Source organism: Strix uralensis, chromosome 4 (assembly GCF_047716275.1).
Source record: "Strix uralensis isolate ZFMK-TIS-50842 chromosome 4, bStrUra1, whole genome shotgun sequence".
Lineage (NCBI taxonomy): Eukaryota > Metazoa > Chordata > Aves > Strigiformes > Strigidae > Strix > Strix uralensis.
In genome coordinates, this window is record NC_133975.1 from 123,870,061 (window position 1) to 123,889,867 (window position 19,807).

Sequence of the window (19,807 nt, forward strand, 5' to 3'; positions counted from 1 at the left end):
AAATCCTAATTTATTCTTTTGAGCAAGGGAGACATCATAGGAAGTGAGGACAGGCAAGAAGCCTTCTCTGAGTTTAGAAACACAAGCAGCAGAGCTTGCAAAGAAATAATCTAATGCCTGCTTCCCCCCTGCAACTGCTATTTAAGATTTACATATTCCAGAGCAGAATCACCATCTTTACAAAATTGTAACTGAATTGGTGAACTAGTACAGGACAAAACTTGTGAACAAAAAGTAAGTACCTACTACAGACTTTTAGTGAATTGTACAGAGATGCTCTTTACCTTGGAATATCTATGAGACATACAAATACTTAATTTTCACAGGATTGCAACAGATACATTTGAACAACAGGGTAAATAAATCTTACGTCAAGGATCCCGAAAAAAAAAAAAAAAAAACAGTTTGTTTGAGATACTTGTATTTGTCTTCCAGCAGGCTGGACTTTAGTATCATTTGTACCATTGAACTTCATTTAAAAGAAATTCAGTAAAGGTAAATGAGCATTTTTCTTTGGTAGCATTTCCAAGGTTTACACTGGATACCCCAGTCTAACGGCATTTTTATTATCTCTGAAGAATAGAGATTAACAGACCTACAAAGAGGTTCTGATGCTTCTGATAAGAACTGATTAGAGTAATTCTTTTAGTCTATGTAAAATTGTAAGCGTATGCCTGTGTGTAAAATTTTATTAGGGATTCAGATCAAAATGGATGTAACTATAAGAATTTACATGGTGATTGTTGTAATAGATATTAAGGTAGACATATGCATGCCCTGGTGCCCTAATGAATAGTGAGTTATACATTTTAGTACTATTAGATGTAAATTATATTACGCATGTTCACACTTTTAAATATTGTCAATGTTTAGTGGGTACAATTTGAAGTGGTAAGCAGGATTGCAGTATTTGGACTTACATTTCAATTTGCCAGTGAATGCTCAAGTTTATTTAACCTAAAAGAAAAAAGAACGCATTTTCCTCTACCAGTGTTCTCACCTTGACTTAGTTACATATGAACAAAGAAAGACCATTAACATTCAAGACTAAGGAAAATTTATTTAAGAGTATTTTAGTATGATCATAGAATCACAGAATCATTCAGGTTGGAGAAGACCCTTGGGATCATCGAGTCCAACCATCAGCCCTACTCCACAAAGTTCTCCCCTACACCACATCCCCCAACATCTCATCTAAACGACCCTTAAACACATCCAGGGATGGTGACTCCACCACCTCCCTGGGCAGCCTATTCCACTGTCTGACCACTCTTTCTGTGAAAAATTTTTTCCTAATGTCCAGTCTGAACCTCCCCCGTTGGAGTTTACAGCCATTCCCTCTTGTTCTGTCACTAATCACCCGTGTGATGTAGAATGCTGTGGGTTGAGTATTCGTGATGTTTTAATATAATACTAGAATGTTGTGTATTGAATGTTAATGTTAAACCTTGTAATAATTAAAGAACCAGACTAGTTTGTTTGGGTCTGCCACAAAGATGTCCGGAGAGCCCCCGCACCCCCCCGCGGGGCCGGGGCCGCTTCCCGCAGGCAGCGCGGAGCGCCGCGGCGCCTCAGGCGGTCAAAATGGCGGCGGTGGCCGAGGGGAGGGGAGGGGAGAGGGGGCGGAGAGGGGAGGGGGCCGCCGCTGCGAGGCCGGGCCTCACCGCCACCGTTAGCCGCCGCCTCCACCTTCCCCCTCCCCGCCGTCCTCAGCAGCAGCGCCGGGGCGGAGGGTCCACCGCCGGCGGGGAGGAGCGCCCGGCCGCGGCCTGCGCCCTTCACACTGCCTCCGGCGGGAGGGGAGCGCTCCGCCATCCTCCCGCCTCCTCCTCCTCCCGCCGCAGGCTCAGCCCCGTTCCCCTTCTCCCCCCGCCCCGCAAAGCCCCTGACCTGCTCCGAGTCCGGGCCAGAGGTAGGTGCCCGCCTCGCGGAGGCTCTTTCCCGCGGCTGCCTCTCGCCGGCTCCGGCTGTTCGCCGCAGGGGTGCAGGCACCCACCTGCCCGCTTCCCCCCGCCCGGGGGCGGCAGGGGCCGGGGCGCCGCGGGGCCCTTCCTCGGAGCAGGCAAGAGGCGCCAGGGCCTCCCCGAAGCGGGAGGCAGCGGTGTGGGGACAGCCGGGAGGGGCGGCCCGGCCCGTGCGGCTCTGCCTGACCGGCGTTGCGCTCCCCTGGGTTTGCCCGCCGGCCCTGCCTCGGCGGGCCCGGTGGCTGCCTGGTTTCCCTTCCTCTCCGGAGTTGAAAACAGCAGAAGCTTTATTTTTGGTCGCTTGGTTGAATTATTTTAATTTCCGTTCCTGCAGAAGATCTGAGGGAGAGGTGGCTGGGTAGGAAGCGTGGTGGCTCTGGTCAGGTGCAGAGGTGTCTGGGGAAGGACGGTCTGCCGCCCTTCCCGAGGGGATGGAGGGAGGCTCTTCCCAGAAGGGGAATGGAGCGTCTTGGCCTAACACCTGGCGTCCCCGGCCTCCCTGAGGGACGGCACCGACGTGTTGAGGAGAGGCCCTCAGCCTGCTCCGTCTGCTCCTGGGCTGGCAGCCGGCCCGCAGCACCGCGGGATCCTTAACCCTGGAGCAGAGGTGCGGGTGTCTGGGCACGCAGGCGGGCAGGGGGAGCGCCTGGATTTGCCTGGAGAGGGGCTGCCCGCAGCTCCCCTCGCACCTCCCTCCTGGGCTAGCAGGGGGTTTATCACTGTTAGTCTCGCGTGAAAAGACCTGGAAGACCACTGAGGTAGGTATTTCTAAGCCTTGTGTGCTTCAGCAGCTTAGATGGCTGAGAGCTGTACACGTGTTCTCCTGTAATCGGCTTGAAATAAAACCAAACCGCGCTGAGCTGATCCACCTTCGATGGATGTGAGGGATGGTGTTCGTTTAGACAAAAACTCACGCCCTCCTGTGAATTTCTGCCTCAATTTGAGCAAGATTCGCTTTGTTTTCTTTTGTAATAAGGACGCAGAGAGGATATTGCAGGGGGGAACTTGTTAAATGACTTGATGGTGTTGAAGTCCTTTTACCATCCTTGTTATGATAGTATCTCAGTCACATGGATCCCCGCTGGTGATGACAAACTGTTGTGGTGCGGGTTGTTTGGGTAACCAGGCAAGTTGTCAAAGTCAGGCCAGGCCTGTATGTTAGGAATGTATATTGAAGCCAGGTCCTGTAAACACTCATTAATGTGTGGAGGCTTGTTGCTAGGGCTTTGCACAGAAATAACGAGACACGCATGAGTGCCTCTTTGAAGTCCTAATGTGCTACCTGACTATTTGGAAGCCAGGAGGACAGTCGAGGGTGTCCTTTCCATAGTTCATGAGCTTCAGTCTTGGGATTTTCATTTATAAATAAACTCACATCTTTTTATGCCTCGTTTTGGAGTATAGCCAAGTAGAACTATATTGTTTATGTGCGTAGATTTTTGTGTCTCACACAAAGATGTCTATTGTTTACACAGAAACTGTAAGAGGAATGTTTTGTTAACATTTTGTTAGCAATATAAACTGACAAACACAAATGCAGACTAGAAATTGGAACAAAAATAGCCCTTCTTAGAGCAGAAAAACACAGCTGCCAGAAAGCTGTTTTTCAAGGAAAACTATGCACCTATTGGTTCTATGTTTCTTTTAAAACTCAGCTTCTATCATCTATGCAGGTAGAAGGGCATGTAACTTTCACAGCAACATAGTTTCATGCCTATGTAGCCCTCTAAACAGTGTTTCTTTTTCTAAACAAGATTGGATGAATTGTGATTTTTTTTTTTTTAATTACATTTGAAATTTGTTTTTAGTTGGGTGTGTCTCTTACATTTTCAAATTCCTTAGCTGACTGCAATGAATTCCTCTCTCCATTGTCAACATGTGTCTTTTCCATTAAGACTGACTGCTGCCTTTTCCTTCCCTTAAGAAACTTTTAATGGCTTGAAATAGTATGACCAAAAAACCTTTATGTTTTCAATATTCCATGTTCAGTAGTCTGTTCTTAAAATAAAAAAGTAATTCCACAGCCTACATGGAGAGTAGTTACAGAGCCTGTAGGGTCCTGCTTTTCATTGTGGAGTGTAGTGACTTAGTGGACCCTGAACACAAATTTCCAGTTGTGATAATACCCTTTCATCTCTCTCATTTGCAGTGTTTTTAAATTAGCCCCTGATGACCAGTATCTACTTACAGTCAAGTGACTGATATGTTTAAAGGCAAGGAGTAAATTGTTCTTGGAAGTGCCTAAAAGCATTTGTTATTGTGGAAAGAAGGGATCACAGTAGTTTGGAAACTCCATGGCAGCCGAGTGTTTAATTTTTAATATATCAGCAATGGTGGCTAATAGGTATTCATCAGATTATACAGGTCTGGTAGAAGAAAGTCAGAATTTCAGTACTTGCATGTCTCCTAATGCATATCAACCTCTCTTCTTTAGAATTATTATTAATGAAGTGCTTTAACACTGCATTTTTGTGCTGTTTTTTCACGCTATTTCTTAGCTTGAGTATTCATGGATTCTTGCTTTCATGCCTAGTAGCATAGAATTATATTTGAATATTATAGTTATCATCTTACATTCATTATTTCTACATTGCCTGATCCTCTCTAAATGAGTATTCATATACTGATTTCTATTTGATGATTCACTGTAAATGTTCATGGTATCTTCTCCTTTTTTCAGCTTTCTCCATTGACATATAGAAGAATATATGCCGATTCTGCTACAACTCACAAGTATTGTGTTTATTTTTTTATTTTATATGTTTTAGGAATCAGAAAGTGAACTGTTTATTTTGTGTCTTGTGTAGTGCTTAGTATAGTGAGATCCTGTTCTGCAGCTAGGCTGTGTAGGGAGAACAGTAAAAATGCTGATGTGGGAAACAATTTTTAGTGCTTCTACTAATATCCTTCTTACAGTTAGTTTATTTCATAAGACTTTGATTTTTGCAGGGTCCTTGGCATGACTGTATCCTTGCACTTATGTGGCTATTCACTGAACTCACTGACTCTTCTGTTTGTACATGGAGATCCTTAACAGGATTAATTGGAATTAGAGGTCTGTGGTAAGACGTGATTGGAATCAGACCAGATGGAAAAAAAAAAAAAAATCAGTTTTAGGAAGGTGTTCTGGTGTGGAGATGAGTTGGTTTTGTCATCTCCCAGTAACAGATTATATGTTTTATTTGTTGCCTAAAGCTTCAGATTAAAGAATATGTTCACATTTTTAAATAGATAGTCTTTTTCCATTTTAGGTGTTTGCTTAGTAGTTGAGTTCTAGCAGACTCTGTGGGTGCTTTAGGATGATCTCTTACTAACACTAACATGTCAGAATTCCACTATAACTTGCTAAATGAAAATAGGACAAAAGAATTCCCTGGTTAAGTTCTGAGTTCCAGATTCAGTAATGTTTTGTTCTTTTTCTTTCTGTTCTCTTACAGGAAAGATGATACTCATCCAGCATTCCTGAATAATAAGAATGGGTCCAGATGTACCTCTGCTGAATGACTACAAACAGGAGTTCTTCTTGAAGCGCTTTCCACAGACTGTGCTGGGAGGTCCCCGGTTTAAATTAGGCTATTGTGCCCCTCCTTACATATATGTGAATCAGATTATTCTTTTCTTGACGCCATGGGTTTTGGGAGGAGTAGGAACACTTATGTACCAGTTAGGCGTTATGAAAGACTACTATACCGCAGCACTTTCGGGAGGACTGATGTTTGTCACTGCACTTATTCTTCAGATGACAAATCTATATGCAAAGCAGAAAACAGTGACGGTAGAAAGAATGCAAATTCAGAATACCCTAACAGATGAAGATGAGTTTGAATTTTCCAGCTGTGTAGGTTCAGAGACAGTAAAATTTATTATTCCTGGCAAGAAGTATATAATCAACACTGTATTTCATTCCCTTCTGGCAGGGGTATTGTGTGGGTTGGGAACTTGGTATTTGCTGCCAAACAGAATAACCTTGCTATATAGCAACATCGGAGGAACTGTTGTGATCTTTGTATTTGGATGGGTGACTATATGTATAGGAGAGTATTCGTTAATTGTAAATACAGCTACCGAAACAGCTACTTTCCAAGCACTGGATACTTATGAAATCACTGCTCTGATGAGACCTTTCTATATCTTTGTCTTTATTGCAGTGGATCTTGCACACAGGTAAACCTAATACAGTGTTTAGCTGATTAAAGTAATGCTTATTCTGTATATTCTGCATGAGAATTAAAATCTCAAAATACATTTTCCTCAGAAGAATAATTTCCATCTATTCTTCTGAGGAAAATGTATTTTGAGATTTTAATCAACTATAGGAACCCCAAAGAGAGAAGCTAGAAGTGTATATGGTAAAAATTGAGGCTCTCACTGTGCATAAAAGGTTGTTCTTAAATTTTTATAGCATTCCATGTAAATTAGGAAGAGCAGTTAAAGCAGTTTCTAAGTAAGGGACAGCTAAAATTATCTTCTACTGTGTCAATTCCAGTATTTTTGTACAACAGCATTTGCATCAACATCCTTTTAAAGGATTTGTTTTGAAAACGCATGTTCCTAACCTGGAATCATAGATCTAAGCACTGCAAAATTCAGAAGTACTGGATTTATATCCACATCTCATCCTGGACTATTTTCTAATTTAGTCTTTGCAAAGTGATAGCAGAGGGTTTTAAACTACAAATAGCAACAAAGGCAATAAAGGACTATGAATTTGATTTAATGAATGGATAGGCAAATGTGAACACTGCTATATTTTTGTTATATGGATTTTGAACTTGGATTTTTAAATGCTTTTATAACACAAAAGAACTATGTCAGTCTACAAACAGGAGACTTCTATATTTCCACTTTTCAGATGAGTTCTTAGCTAAAGTATTTGTAGAATCTCTTGAAGCAAGATGCTTTTAGACTTACTCTATGCATTCATTCTTCCTGTCGGGTGATATTTATATCACTTTGTCACATGTACATATTTTATGGTTGGGGTACTTCAAATGCATTAAAAAAAAAAAAGCATGTTTGATTTTACTAGTTTTGCACTTGGAGATGTCTTTGTTAATGATTTACTCTAGTTGCCTCTTCAGTTACGATATGAAGATTAAACACATGGTCTTGGACCCCAAATTCTTCTATCTAATTTCGTGAGGAGAAAATTCAGACATTCTTTAAACTCCTGACAAAATTCCTTTGAGGCTTACTTATTTATTTATTAAGTAGAGAGAAACCAAGTATCTTAACAGTCCACCTTTAATTAATTATTAGCTGGTGAACTGTGCATGACTTAAAATTTATGAAGATTTCTAATACTGATCTCTGTATTTTTACAGGAAGATTTTCATACTTTTGTAGTAAATAACATTTTATATTTCTGAAGAGAGTTTATGTCTTGGTGTACAGGCAATATGCCAGTTCTTTCAGTGTTAAGGTCTATGTCTTGAGTCTTGGACTTGCATAAAGTTTCCCTTTTGTAATTCTGAAAAAATATTTAGCGTTTTTTTGTTAAACAGTTGAGGTCTTAAAGCCTGTGGGCCTTTCTTCTTGCACAAGTATTTCATGAATGTATTATCACAACAGTATCAAAACGATTAGGCTACTTACATCACTTGACTCATCTGCGTAATCCGAAGGCTTCAAATCTTTTGAATGAAAAATTAGCCTGTGTTCTGATGTTCTAATTAGTGTATTACTGCCCTAAGCATAAATGTGTGTCCTTATTTTTCCTTTTAAAAGATGCTAGTTGAGGTTTTGTAGATTGAATATGTAATGTTTATACTTCTGGATTTGCTATAGTAGTTAAACAAAAAGTCTTCCCACACATTAGTTACCTTTTCCTTCACAGAAGTCAAATACATTTCTTCTTTTATGCAGGTTTGCTGTCAACACACCCATTCTAGAACAGACAAACCAGATTTTGCACATCATATTTCTTTTTCTGCCATTCTTATGGGCAATGGGAATTCTGCCCCCGCTTGACGCGCTTTTTCTGTGGGGAATGGAACAACTGTTGGAGTTTGGACTAGGAGGTTCACCTATGTCAAGTAACACAAAGTAAATGTTGTTTATATAATTGTAAAATATATCAATATTGTTTATAACCTTTTTCTTTTCAAGCAAATCTTTTTTATTTTCTCCTTCACAGGTTATTAGTAATGTTTCTCATTTCTGCTGGAACAGCAATAGCATCGTATTTCATTCCCAGCACTCTCGGTGTGATCCTCTTCATGACTGGATTTGGGTTCATACTGAGTCTTAACCTAAGCGAGATTGGTTTTGCCTTCAAACACACCATGATCAGCCATTTAGCCTCCAGCAAATCTAAAAATATGCACAGAGGTCTTAGAATACAATTTGGGTGGAGGGAATTTATTTTTTATTTGACCGTGTTGACATTTGCTCTCATAGAAGCTAGCCTGCTGCATCAATTTGCAGGCTTTTCATCATTTTCCAAAGCCAGTCCTCAGGCTATAGCAAGTTACATTCTGATCATATTACTTATAATTATGTGGATTCTTAGAGAGATTCAGAGAGTGTACTTGTTTGGAGTCTTCCGAAACCCCTTTTATCCAAAGGATGTCAGGACTGTGACTGTGTTCATGGAGAAGCAAAGAAGGCTAATGAAAGTTGGTGTTGTCAGGAGGATTTTACTAACACTAGGTAGGAATACACACTGTCTGTTGTTTGTTAGATGATGCTTGTAGGAAGATTGAAACAACGCTAGAATTACTGTATGTGCAAGATTCTGTGAATGAACTAAGAAAAAACAAGTAGTTGGAAATACTTGATGTTTTGCTAAATTGTGCATTGACAGGTCAAAAGTACTGGTTCAGAATATTTGAAAGTGATTAGTGATTTTATTTCTTTTTTAGGGGTAAACCTAAAAAGTTGAGCTTTTAAAAAGTCCAGCTCAGAAAGCAAGGCCTTTTAAAGGATTTTAGTTACAATATCAGTACTGACTTTTGAAAATATGGCTCTTGTAGATATTTTTAAAAGGTACTCAGAAACAAAAGTGAGTTGAGAGTCTTCAAGCTGACTAAGTATTTGGTTCTTACAACTTGCTAGTAAAGGGAACAGTCTCTTTTCTGGTAGGTTAGGGACAAACATATTTTCTTTGGGGGAACCAAAATTTGATCTAAATGATTTCATTTTATAAAGAAGCATCAGTTTGGGGAAGTGGATTGATGAGTGTTATTCCCATGGGGGTTTTTTTGCTTATTTGAGTATTCCCATTGTCTTGGGGAAACAAACATTTAACAGCAAAAAAAAAAAGTAGCAAGTAACAACTAAGCATTGACATAAATATTTGCCATCTTGGGCCATTAGTGCAGATACGCTGTTTGATATCCTGGAAGTGTAATACAAAGACGAGTTTGAAATAATGAATGGAAGAATTCTTTTTTTACGCTAAGATTTCCATTCTGCAATAGGACTGCTTACCTCTGTAGACTTTAATTATGTTTTTGGAAGGAAATCAATGATTCTTTTATTTCAATTACAGTGTCTCCGTTTGCTATGATAGCATTCCTGTCACTAGACCGTTCGCTACAAAATCTTCATTCTGTGTCTGTTTGCATTGGATTCACAAGAATATTTAGGATGGTAATTTCAATTTTAAATATGTTAGACTAAGAAATTCTCTTCTACATGATTCAAGTATTAAGGTGACTTGGAAGAAATGTTCCAGGTCATGAAAGCAGAGATAGAGAAATACATTTTTAAATGTATGTCTAACATATCTCTATTTTAGGTCTGGCAGAATACAGAAAATGCCCTTCTGGACATAGTGGTTGTGTCGATAGCACAAATGTTGGTGTTTAATCCAGACCTCTGGTGGAACAGGAGCCTTGATACAGGAATCAGACTCTTGCTGGTAATTGTCATAATGCAAATTTAAACAGATAGTTGCGACTTAAGGTCTTTGTTTCCTTGCCCTCCCTGACTAGAGAATTATGGAGTCCAGGGCCTAGCAAATAGAAACTGAAAAATTGTACTAAGATATATGTTCTAGTGCCAGTCGATGATAATCACGCTTCGTTTTCTTAAAATTATTGTAGTTAAGGCAGCTTTGGCAGTGCTGAATATGACATGATACAGGATACAAATAAACGTGCTTGTTGCATGTATCTTGCAGGTTGGTATCCTACGGGATCGACTGCTTCAGTTTGTCTCAAAGTTGCAGTTTGCCATCGCTATTCTTTTGACATCATGGACAGAGAAGAAACAACGTCGTAAATCTACTGCCACCTTAATCACACTCAATGTCGTTTTCTTCCCAATCCTGCTCACCTTCGTCGCCATCTCTGCGCTCCTTTCTTCTCCCTTGCTGCCGCTCTTCACGCTACCGGTATTTTTGATTGGGTTTCCTAGGCCTGTCCGAAGCTGGCCAGGGCCTGTGGGTGCTACAGCCTGTGTTTGCTCCGATACCGTCTACTACCAGCAGATGGTTCCGAGTCTGGCTGTTGCTCTGCAGTCTGCACTAGCAGCGGGTAGCCTCGGTAGGTACACTAGCAACACTGTGAAGGAATGTAGCTAAGTATTTTAGGAAACGTGGTTTTGCTGGAGAAAGGAGAATCATAGCATCTGGTTTAAACCATGTTTCACAGCGTAGGTTAAATCTGATATTCTGAGACTGAGAAAAAAGTGATGACTTTTATCCTTCTTGTACATCTCTACTTGTTCTTTTAAAAATTAATTCTGGTTTGTTATCTTTAAAATAAGGAGAAACTAAATGGTGATGAAACAGTATCAATCCTAATCTTTTTATACTGAGCAAAATAGGATGGTATACCCTCATCCGCCCTAACTGGAGGCAATAAATTGAGGAGTTCTCTTGACAATCAGTGGGGAGAAGGAGGTGTGTCCAACTGCTCTTTGTGATTGTGGATGTTTGTGTTTTTTCTCTGCATCAATCCCATTACTCGGGATCCAGAAGGTGACTTTGCTAATTTGGCTCTGTTAATTAAGTATGGTGAATATGGACCGGGTGTTTGTAGAATACATGATGTAGCCTAACTAGCAGTAAACAGTTGAGAACTGAACCAGTTGGTAAGACTTAATGTCATATCGTGTGCAGGCAGTTAGGGTAGCGTTGTAACAGCACTTGTGGTCTTAAAACCTGTGAAAGATATCATGATGGGTATTTCACAGAATTATATAAACAGAGGTGAAGAAATGCCGGGTCTTTCTCCCAGCTGGAGACAGAATAACTGATAAAATTGAAAGCTTGTTTTCTTGAGAAACAGTCTTTATGTAACCTAAATAATCAAAAGATCAGTGCGCTTAGACAAGAGGCAAATATTTACATAAGCCTCTTAGAAAATGGCTTATGACTAGAAAAAATAGGCTAATATTTAAAGACAGTGGAAGTTAACCTTAATTGCACTTTTCTGAAGACTATATGCAAGTGCTTTACTAGGAAACATTTGCTGCAGTTTCAGTGCTAGTATAGAGAGAGGTCTTAAAAAAATAAAACTAGGAAGCTTTTTTTCCTCTAAAAAAGAGACACTTCAGTTTGTCTACTGCATCAGCCCATGTATACTTTATAATAGATATATATATTTATCCTTTATGTATCTGTTATATCTATTTTATATCTATATGAATTTTATATATGTGTCTATATATTTTTTTTTTCACCATTGCCATCGTGACTGCAGTTGCATGTATGCCTCATTAAATAATTTAAAACGCTAGTCTTGAGGGGGAAAAAAGTCTCTTCTTTAATGGGAAAATCTGTGAATGCATGTCTTCAAGCAAGAAAAGATGTGGTGTTCTCAGATGAGTTCAAAATGAAGAGGTACCACTTTGTGTGTCTCTATTTTAATTTAAAACCATACTTTTTTCTGTGTAAAGGAGTTTTAGTAGCTTTAACAGCTAGCAAGAAAAGAATTAAAATCTTTGCAAAATGTTAGCAAGAAAATGCACTTCATTAGCTCAGTGGAATAGAAAAGGTTACTTAAATTTTAACTACAGCTTAATGGTTGGTTTCACTGATTTCATCTTACAACATTCTGAAACTAAAATTCCCTGTGCAAGTGAGTGGTCACTTGAACGTGAGTGACAGCAGAAGCAGGTCATAAACTGGCAGTAAATGTCATGCTTAAAAACAGCACCAGTGTATTGGAGAAGTTGACAGTAGGCTATAACTTAAAAGAAATACCGTGTAACCACCAGTTGCTCAAAAGTTTGGCATTGCACTTCTTATTGAAATAGGTAGAAGAGAGAAAAAGTACCATTTTTTTGGACAAAAGTGTCATCTCATTTTTACAGCGAGAGCCAGATTGTGGGATTGTTGAGTACTAGTTACTTTGTGTGACCTGAACTTGTTCAAGACTTGATTTTCAAATTTCTTTTTTGTGTGGCTGTATTTTTGATGATGGCAAACTTAATACAGTGGGATCAGATTTATTCCCCCCCCACACACACACAGAGACACACAGAGGTATTTCAGAAAGACCTCAGGTGATTTCGAATGTATCTGCTGTTAGCGTTCAACATGTGTGATACTGATTCACAAATCTTTAAAGATGAGCAGGTGCTCTTGCTCTGCCTCCATTTATGTATCTGTAAAATGGGTGTGATATTATGTCATTGGTAAACTGACACTTGAGCAGAATCATTTACGCTCTGGATTTTGCATCCTAAAGGATATTTTCTAATCGTTCTGGAATACAGACAGATCGATTTAGGAATTGGTAGCGTACGTAACAAATTCTGTTGAGTTACATTTTTATTTCTTCCATAACAAATAAACTTCATAGTCCACAGCAGATGGGGCCATTAAGATACTCATGTGCTATTTGATGATTCTTTAATGTATTCGGCAGTCATAAGAATCTCCAGGTGACATCAATGGGAACTCTGTAGTTGGAAATGCGGCCAAAAATTATTTTAATCATGAAAGTTGTCTCTATAAAGGGAATTGAGGGTGAGGCTGTTTAACCCTGGTCCAGTGTGAATATTGTAGTCCTGCAGCTGTGTGAGGGTTTCCCAATTTTCCATAGCTTTTTCAAAGATAGCACTACAATTTCAAGATCTAGCCTTGCAGCTACTTTCTTGAAGATTCTAGGGTACCAGTTAGCCAGTTTTAATTCATTGTGATGTTGATGCAGAAATACTTTGTTTGCAGTTGAATCCCTCAGTTGGTATGTAGAAAAGGTTTTTATCAATATAATGCCATAATAATACCATAGTGTTTGTTTTGTTGGTTTTTTTTTTCCCCTTCTCTAGGTCTCTCTCTACCTGGATCGCATTACTTGTGCCGTTTTCAGGACAGACTGATGTGGATATTGGTGCTAGAAAAAGGCTTCACTTACTGTAGTGTTAACATTAAGGTAACTGCATGCTGAGGACTGACATATTAATGTTTTGAAACGCAAACATTTTGCTGTATAACATTTCAGCAATGTAACTAATGTACCTGATGGCAGAGTCTAAGATAAGTGTTATGGCTGGTTTAACTAGTCTTGTAACTGACATGCTTAGCAGATATGATTTTTTTTTTTTTTATCATCTACCTTGTGACACATCTTTAATAGGCTGGCTAGTAAGATCTGTATGAGGCAAAGATTTACTTTTTTAAGACCTTGATCTGTGTCTGACACTGTAGTGAGTGCTTTGCTATTACTGTTATCTCTAATAAGATTTGTAGGTACACTTGTGGAAATATTAACAATGGAACATACCTATTTGTTCATAAAAATTTTGTGGCAAGAAAACAGCTTGCTAGCACTTAAGAATATGCACTGATGAAGACTAAAACCAAATTGTTCTCACTTATGCTTTAGGGGCTAGAATTGCAGGAAACATCCTGTCATGCTGCTGAAGCTCACAGAGTTGATGAAATTTTTGAAACGGCCTTTGAACATCAGGAGCACACAAAGATTCTCTCTCCTAATCACCATTTTGGACATATTTTGACTCCTTGTACTGTTCTACCTGTGCGGCTGTATTCTGATGCCAGAAATGTGTTATCTGGAATCATTGACTCGCATGAGAACTTAAAGCACCTGAAAGATGATTTCATTAAAGTGCTTGTATGGATGCTTGTACAGTATTGTTATAAAAAATCAAAAACATGGGAAAGCCCAGGCAAGGCCGACAAGAACAAAAAAGGATCATTTCCAGAAAATCAGCATAGCGGTGCCATAGAGAGATCCAGGCCTCTGAGGGAAGAAGATAGCTTTAGTGTTGATACAATTGAGGACTGGACTGATGATAGTGACATTTTTGATCTTGAACCCAGTGGCAGAATGAAAGACAGAAAAGAACCTGGGCAGTTGGGAACGACACCAAAAGAACACCTGTCTATTCCAGGATCTGTGGAAACACGGAGCCACAATGTCCCACAAGAAATGTCACCAGAAGATAAATTATACAGGGCTGTTGTGCTTGGGCTTCCTGCTGTAGACAAAGGGAAACAGCAAGAAGTTTTGCCTCAGGTTGAATTTAGTTGCTCTTACTCAGAGCTATTGAGCATCCCTGAAGAGTGGAGAACAGCCCCAGTGCCTTCCTCCAAAGTCAATGAAATGAGGCAGAGGTTTCCAGAAGAATGGTACCGCTTCATTCTGAGTCAGCTGGACTTCTTTCATCTGAAAGAAAAGCCTTCCAATTTACTTGAAGACCTTATGAAAGATAAAGCTTTGAAAGACTTATACATCCATGGAGTATTGTCGTGTTGTTTTGGTCTGTTTGGACTGGATAACGCCGTGCCTGCCCCAAGCCACGTGTTCAGGGCGTACACTGGTGGTATTCCATGGTCTGTTGGTTTGGACTGGCTAACTGGCAAACCAGAGCTATTTCAACTGGCATTAAAAGCGTTCAGGTAAAACAAAAACATTCTCTCAGAGTATAAAAATTATATAAAGAGTGAAAGTATCAGTTCGCTAAAAGTAGTTCATGTTAAAACCGTATTATTTAAATATATTTGTAACTTCTTGTACTTAAATACTGCCTGTGATAGGGAGATTCCTTCGTTCTGCCCTTCCCCACAGCAGCTGCCTCCAGCACTGGAAATCCGCTGTGTTAAGTGGGCAAAACCAACCCCTTTCCATTGTCCCCATAATCTGAGAAAATTGTGACGGAGTTAAGATGTTTGGCACTTTCCATTAGCGGGCAGCAGGAACGGTGTTTGAGGTGAATGAAAGATGTTTAAGCTAATGTGTTTTACATCTGGCTGAGCTAAAAGCATGCCCGTGGTAACTGCTGGTGACTCAGCTGACAAGCAGTAACTTACGAAGTTGCTAGTAGTGCTGGATAACGTTTGAGGGTGCCTCTCTGCCTTGTGTAGCCTGAGGAGGCTTTCCTCCTCCTGCCTTGCTGCACTGCTTACTGTATGACTTTCTGTACCTTTCAGATACACTTTTAAACTTATGGTTGACAAAGCAAGCCTGGGTCCGGTTGAGAACTTCAAGGAGCTGGTTAACTATCTGGAAGAATATGAAAACGATTGGTACATTGGGTTGGTATCAGATCTTGAGTGGCAGGAAGCAGTTCTTCAGGAAAAGCCATACCTTTTTTCACTGGGGCATGACCCAAACATGGTAAGAAAATTACTAGTATGCAAGGTCAAAGTTTTCTTCTCTGCTGCTTTTTTTTTTCTTTTTAATTGTTTGGACAGCCTTCATGTTTTGGAACACAAAGTTTATGTTTGTACTGGAGAGGAGCTGACATCACTGTTGTTGAAAATCACCCTGCATTGTTCTTCAGATGCAGCAATATTTCCTAATTATCCTCCTAGATGGAAGAATTGAACCGAGGAGACTAGTTTATACACTTCATTTTTAAAGGGATGATATTCATAGTACGTAGCCCCAGAGCTTCATTTAGTGCTTTATAACCACAATGTCGCGTACTTTCTTGGAGAATGTACTGAACGTTTTGATCTGTTTGTTCTTAAAGGGAATTTACACTGGGCGAGTCCTCACTCTTCAGGAACTGTTAGTACAAGTGGGAAAACTGAATGACGAAGCTGTCCGAGGTCAGTGGGCAAATCTGTCCTGGGAGCTGCTCTATGCTACAAATGATGATGAAGAACGCTACAGCATCCAGGCACACCCAGTCCTTCTGCGAAACCTCACTGTGCAAGCTGCCGACCCCCCTCTCGGCTACCCTGTTTATTCCTCTGAACTTCTGCATCTGCCTTTGTTCTAGAATATCGGTAGCACTATTTTTTTCATTATGATGATGATGTGTTTTCCATCTGCATGTTGGGAATCAAATGTTCATGCTACATTTATAGACTACAAATAAGATTTTACTCTCAAAACAGCGTTGGATGGCAGTGCCAAGCCAGCGTACCTAATTTGCACAGAAATGGTGCTACCCAGAACCTTCAGCAGGCAGGAAGTTTTGAACTGTTTTCTTGCTGCTGGAACATGTGAGACACCATTGCCTGTGTGGCTGATGAGCCAGGAGATGCTGAAATTCTCTTCTCCAGTTTAGAGGAGAGCAGCATAATTCTGATCATTAACTATTTTTGGTGCATTCTGATTTTTTTTTTCTTTTTTTTTTCTTTTTTTCCTTGGACAGGTGACTTGCACTGACAGTCAGGTTACAGCTCCCTGTAGTACCGTCAACCACAGAGTTGGTAACCAAAGTGTACATATGACTATTTATATGATTTTTTTTTTTTATTCTGGCCTTTTTGTATTGGACTGAGTTCAGTTTTAGCATTTGTTATAGTATATGACTTCCGCAGATCTTCCTTAGTTTGTAGTAAGTTATCAGCTATGCTTTAACAAAGTAAATTGTAAAGGATGATTTTTACTGAAGTACTTGTTTTGGGGGCAAAGAGAATTTTTATAAAACAGTGTGCATTCTGACACATTTTATAACCTGTGTGACCTACTGATGAAAGAAGTAAATGTGTAATTGGAGAAGGAATTTAAGTCCAAATGGATTAATTTTCTCATTCTTCCAATATCCATATATTTTTTACATATATATATATATATATATATATGTTGTTTGCAACCTGCGTTCACATCACTAACCAGTCTTCCACAAATACAGTGAGAGCTTGATGGGGGGGCCAGGGGGGAGGCAGAAATCCAGCTGTCCGTGCCAGAAGTAATTTATTGTTTTTAACCTCACCACAGGTTAGACCAGAATTTGGCAATGGGTTTGTAATATTACAGATCTCCTTGAAAACAGGTCGCGGCCTTTACCCTGTTTGTTACCACCGGTTGTTAGCACGTAAATGTGTTTTCTCTGTCGATTAGTGGTTATGGCATAGTTACTGCTGGCACATGCCGAGCAGGGAGTAGGTAATTGTCTTTAACCTGTAGAATCAATTTAAATCAGACCTGCTCCATAACTGACTTAGTGCTGGTTTAGAACACCCAGCATTGTATAATTTGGAACACGTTCATTAATTTTGCTCCTCACCTTTAAAACCTTTTTGTATTGGATAAAATTTGTCACAGGACTGTGTAGTGTGCACTTAGCTATTAGCAGTTTCTTTTGATCAGTGAGCATAAATGACTCTTTTTAAAAATATGCAAACCACGTAGTACAATTCAGAAGTGGTAAGGAAACACCTGTCAAACTCCATGGTACAACACTCTAACTTACGGGATGAAATTCACGGAGAGCTTTAATGGAACCAGCCTTTAGAAGGTGATGGCTGTGTGGGAGCGTAAATAACGAAGTGCTGATAACCTAAAATCACCTTGCTTGGCCGTGACCTATGTCTGGAAGCACAGAATCACGGGAGCAGATCTGGAAGGGCTTTTAGAGAGCACTTACTTCTGCTCCCTCTCAAAAGGAACTACTGGTAAATGTTGAATCTGATTTAAAACTTCCAATACCAGGAGTATCATGAACTTGTCAAGTAGTTTGCTCCAGTTCTTTGCTGTTCTAGCAGCAGTTGGAAAGTTGGGTTTGTTTCCTAAATCTAATTAAACCTCCCTGCCTCATTGTAAGCCTCTTACTACTTGTTTTCTGTATGGTCACAGAAAATTGAATTACTTTTTTTTTTTTTTTTTTTTTTTGTGGCAGCAGCAGTCTTGTGTTTGAAGATGGCTGTAATTTCTGCCCTCATTCTTTGTCTTCTGTAAACTGAATAAACTAGCTGAGAAACAACTGAAGAGCTGCGATCCTTTTCTCTTGCTTTCCCCTAGTTCCCTCCATCTGGTGCCCAGCCTCCCTCAGCAGCGTTGCTGGCACCACCCTGGTGTTCCAGCAGAGAATCCCGGTGGGACCAGATGGAGGAGCAGAGCCAGGGCTGTGCAGAACTCCCGTTTGGGCGCAGGAAGGTGGAGCGGGGCTCTAACGCGCTGCAGCGTCCTGTCCCTGCCACCGCAGGCAGCGTGTCCCGCCGCCCCTTACTCGTTCACGTGCTGAGCCGGTTCATGCGTCCCAGCCGGTTTTGCAACAGTGTGACCCCGATTCACATGACAATTTTCTGTAACCCTCTTTAGATTCTTTTTTTGGCAGAAACACGAGTTACAGCCTCTTGTTCTGTACTGCAGGTTTGTGCAGCTGAGTGTCCCTGTTAAGTGTGTTGTTTTGTTTGCACGCTCTTGAACCGTGTCCTGTTTGTTTTGGAGCATTTCTTTGATTTATCAGGAATTCAGAGCACCTTCAAGCCTGGTCTTGTCTGTGGCTCTTGTAAGCGTGTAATATACGCTGCTATTTGGATTATGGCCAGAATCCTAGGACTGGACTGTGTATCTGGGCCTGACCTTATGCCAGGCCACCCCACCATTTTCCCGTGTGACCCCCAAGAACTGCTCCATGTTTTCTACCCAGGTGTGTGTGCGTCAGCTTTAGTTAATTCCTACCGACACCTACTTGCTTTACAGATGACGATGTTCGTCACACAAAGGTAAGACACCTTCATTTTGTGGCTTTGGAGAACCTTTACTTAATGAGATCAGTTTTATAGAGTTTGAAATCCTTACTAGAGGATTTTCAGCCCCTTTTTTGAGCCTTTTCCAAAAACATTAAGTCCCGGAGACTGCCTCTGTCCCATTCATGTACCATAAAGCCACAGGAATCGGTTTAATGGAACAAAGTGTTAGGGAACTGAAGTTTTCAAATGGCCAATGCTTTGTCCTTTTTGGAAAGTTTCTGCTTTCAGCATTTTCCTTGAACATTGGCTTCCTCTCTAAAGAGGTCCCTGTCCCCTCCGCTGTCGCTCTGCCCACACTGTCCTTTCTCACGCTGGGGGTGGCAGTGGCCCAGGCCGGGAAGGTGGGTCTGTATCAACACCTCTCGCAGCTCCTGTCCTTAGCTCGGGCAAGGGGAGCGAGCTCTGAGCACGGAGCCCAAGGTGGTTTTGGTAGAGCAGAAGCGGAGAAACCTGCATGTGAGCTGAGCGCCAGCCCTCTACTGCGTGCGGTACTGCCAGCTCCTCTGGATTAGGGGCCGGAAGCTGAAGCATCCTGTGAACATCGTCTGCATGTGTGTTGTATTAAGAGTTGCTGCGTTTTGTCATGCAGACTTGCCGCTGCCTCTTTAGCACGTTTCGCAAACCGCCGTGTGGGAACTGCTCTTAGAAGTGACATGAACCTTCTGTTCTCCCAGAACAGCATGAGACAGGACATGTGTCTTGTTGTTTGATTAGTCGGGTTTGTTTTTTTTTTTCCTAGACAGTAGTTTCCATCTTTGTTAAATGTCAGAAATGTCACTCTTGGCTCATTTTTTGCTGTGCTTGGAAAGCTTCAGTAATTTATAAATGGGTTGTTATTATCACTCAATGATGTAAGAATTTTTCTTACCTGGATAGCGTGTGGCTGGAGGTACATCCAAACACTTCTGAGGGCTTTGTCAACAGCATGAAGGTCACCAAGCTTGTGAGTACAGATGAAATACCACTACAGGGATACTTTTAGCAAGCAATTGCA

At 40.7% G+C, this 19,807-nt stretch overlaps 1 protein-coding gene across 3 annotated transcripts; it reads left to right on the forward strand.

The window, feature by feature from the left end:
- The first annotated feature begins 1,676 nt into the window (after positions 1-1,676).
- PCNX4 (pecanex 4) lies at positions 1,677-18,046 on the forward strand. 3 transcript variants are annotated; one of them, XM_074868975.1, is made up of 12 exons: positions 1,677-1,912; positions 4,645-4,697; positions 5,402-6,128; positions 7,830-8,009; positions 8,101-8,615; positions 9,457-9,557; positions 9,706-9,828; positions 10,090-10,453; positions 13,188-13,291; positions 13,745-14,781; positions 15,313-15,499; positions 15,858-18,046. In XM_074868975.1, exons 3-12 carry the CDS (start codon positions 5,440-5,442, stop codon positions 16,107-16,109), a joined length of 3,552 nt encoding a protein of 1,183 aa, XP_074725076.1. In that variant the 5' UTR covers positions 1,677-1,912; positions 4,645-4,697; positions 5,402-5,439; the 3' UTR covers positions 16,110-18,046. The 3 variants fall into 3 exon arrangements, with proteins under 3 accessions (XP_074725076.1, XP_074725077.1, XP_074725078.1); XM_074868976.1 differs by lacking the exon at positions 1,677-1,912 and adding an exon at positions 1,927-2,722; XM_074868977.1 differs by lacking the exon at positions 1,677-1,912 and adding an exon at positions 2,743-4,328.
- The last annotated feature ends 1,761 nt before the right edge of the window (positions 18,047-19,807 follow it).

Excerpts from the sequence above, each read along its gene's own strand:
- PCNX4 (XM_074868975.1), top strand. The coding sequence starts at position 5,440 with ATGGGTCCAGATGTACCTCTGCTGAATGACTACAAACAGGAGTTCTTC. Across the intron at positions 9,558-9,705 it reads TCACAAGAATATTTAGGATG|GTCTGGCAGAATACAGAAAA; the intron begins GTAATTTCAATT and ends TCTCTATTTTAG. Across the intron at positions 10,454-13,187 it reads ACTAGCAGCGGGTAGCCTCG|GTCTCTCTCTACCTGGATCG; the intron begins GTAGGTACACTA and ends CCCCTTCTCTAG.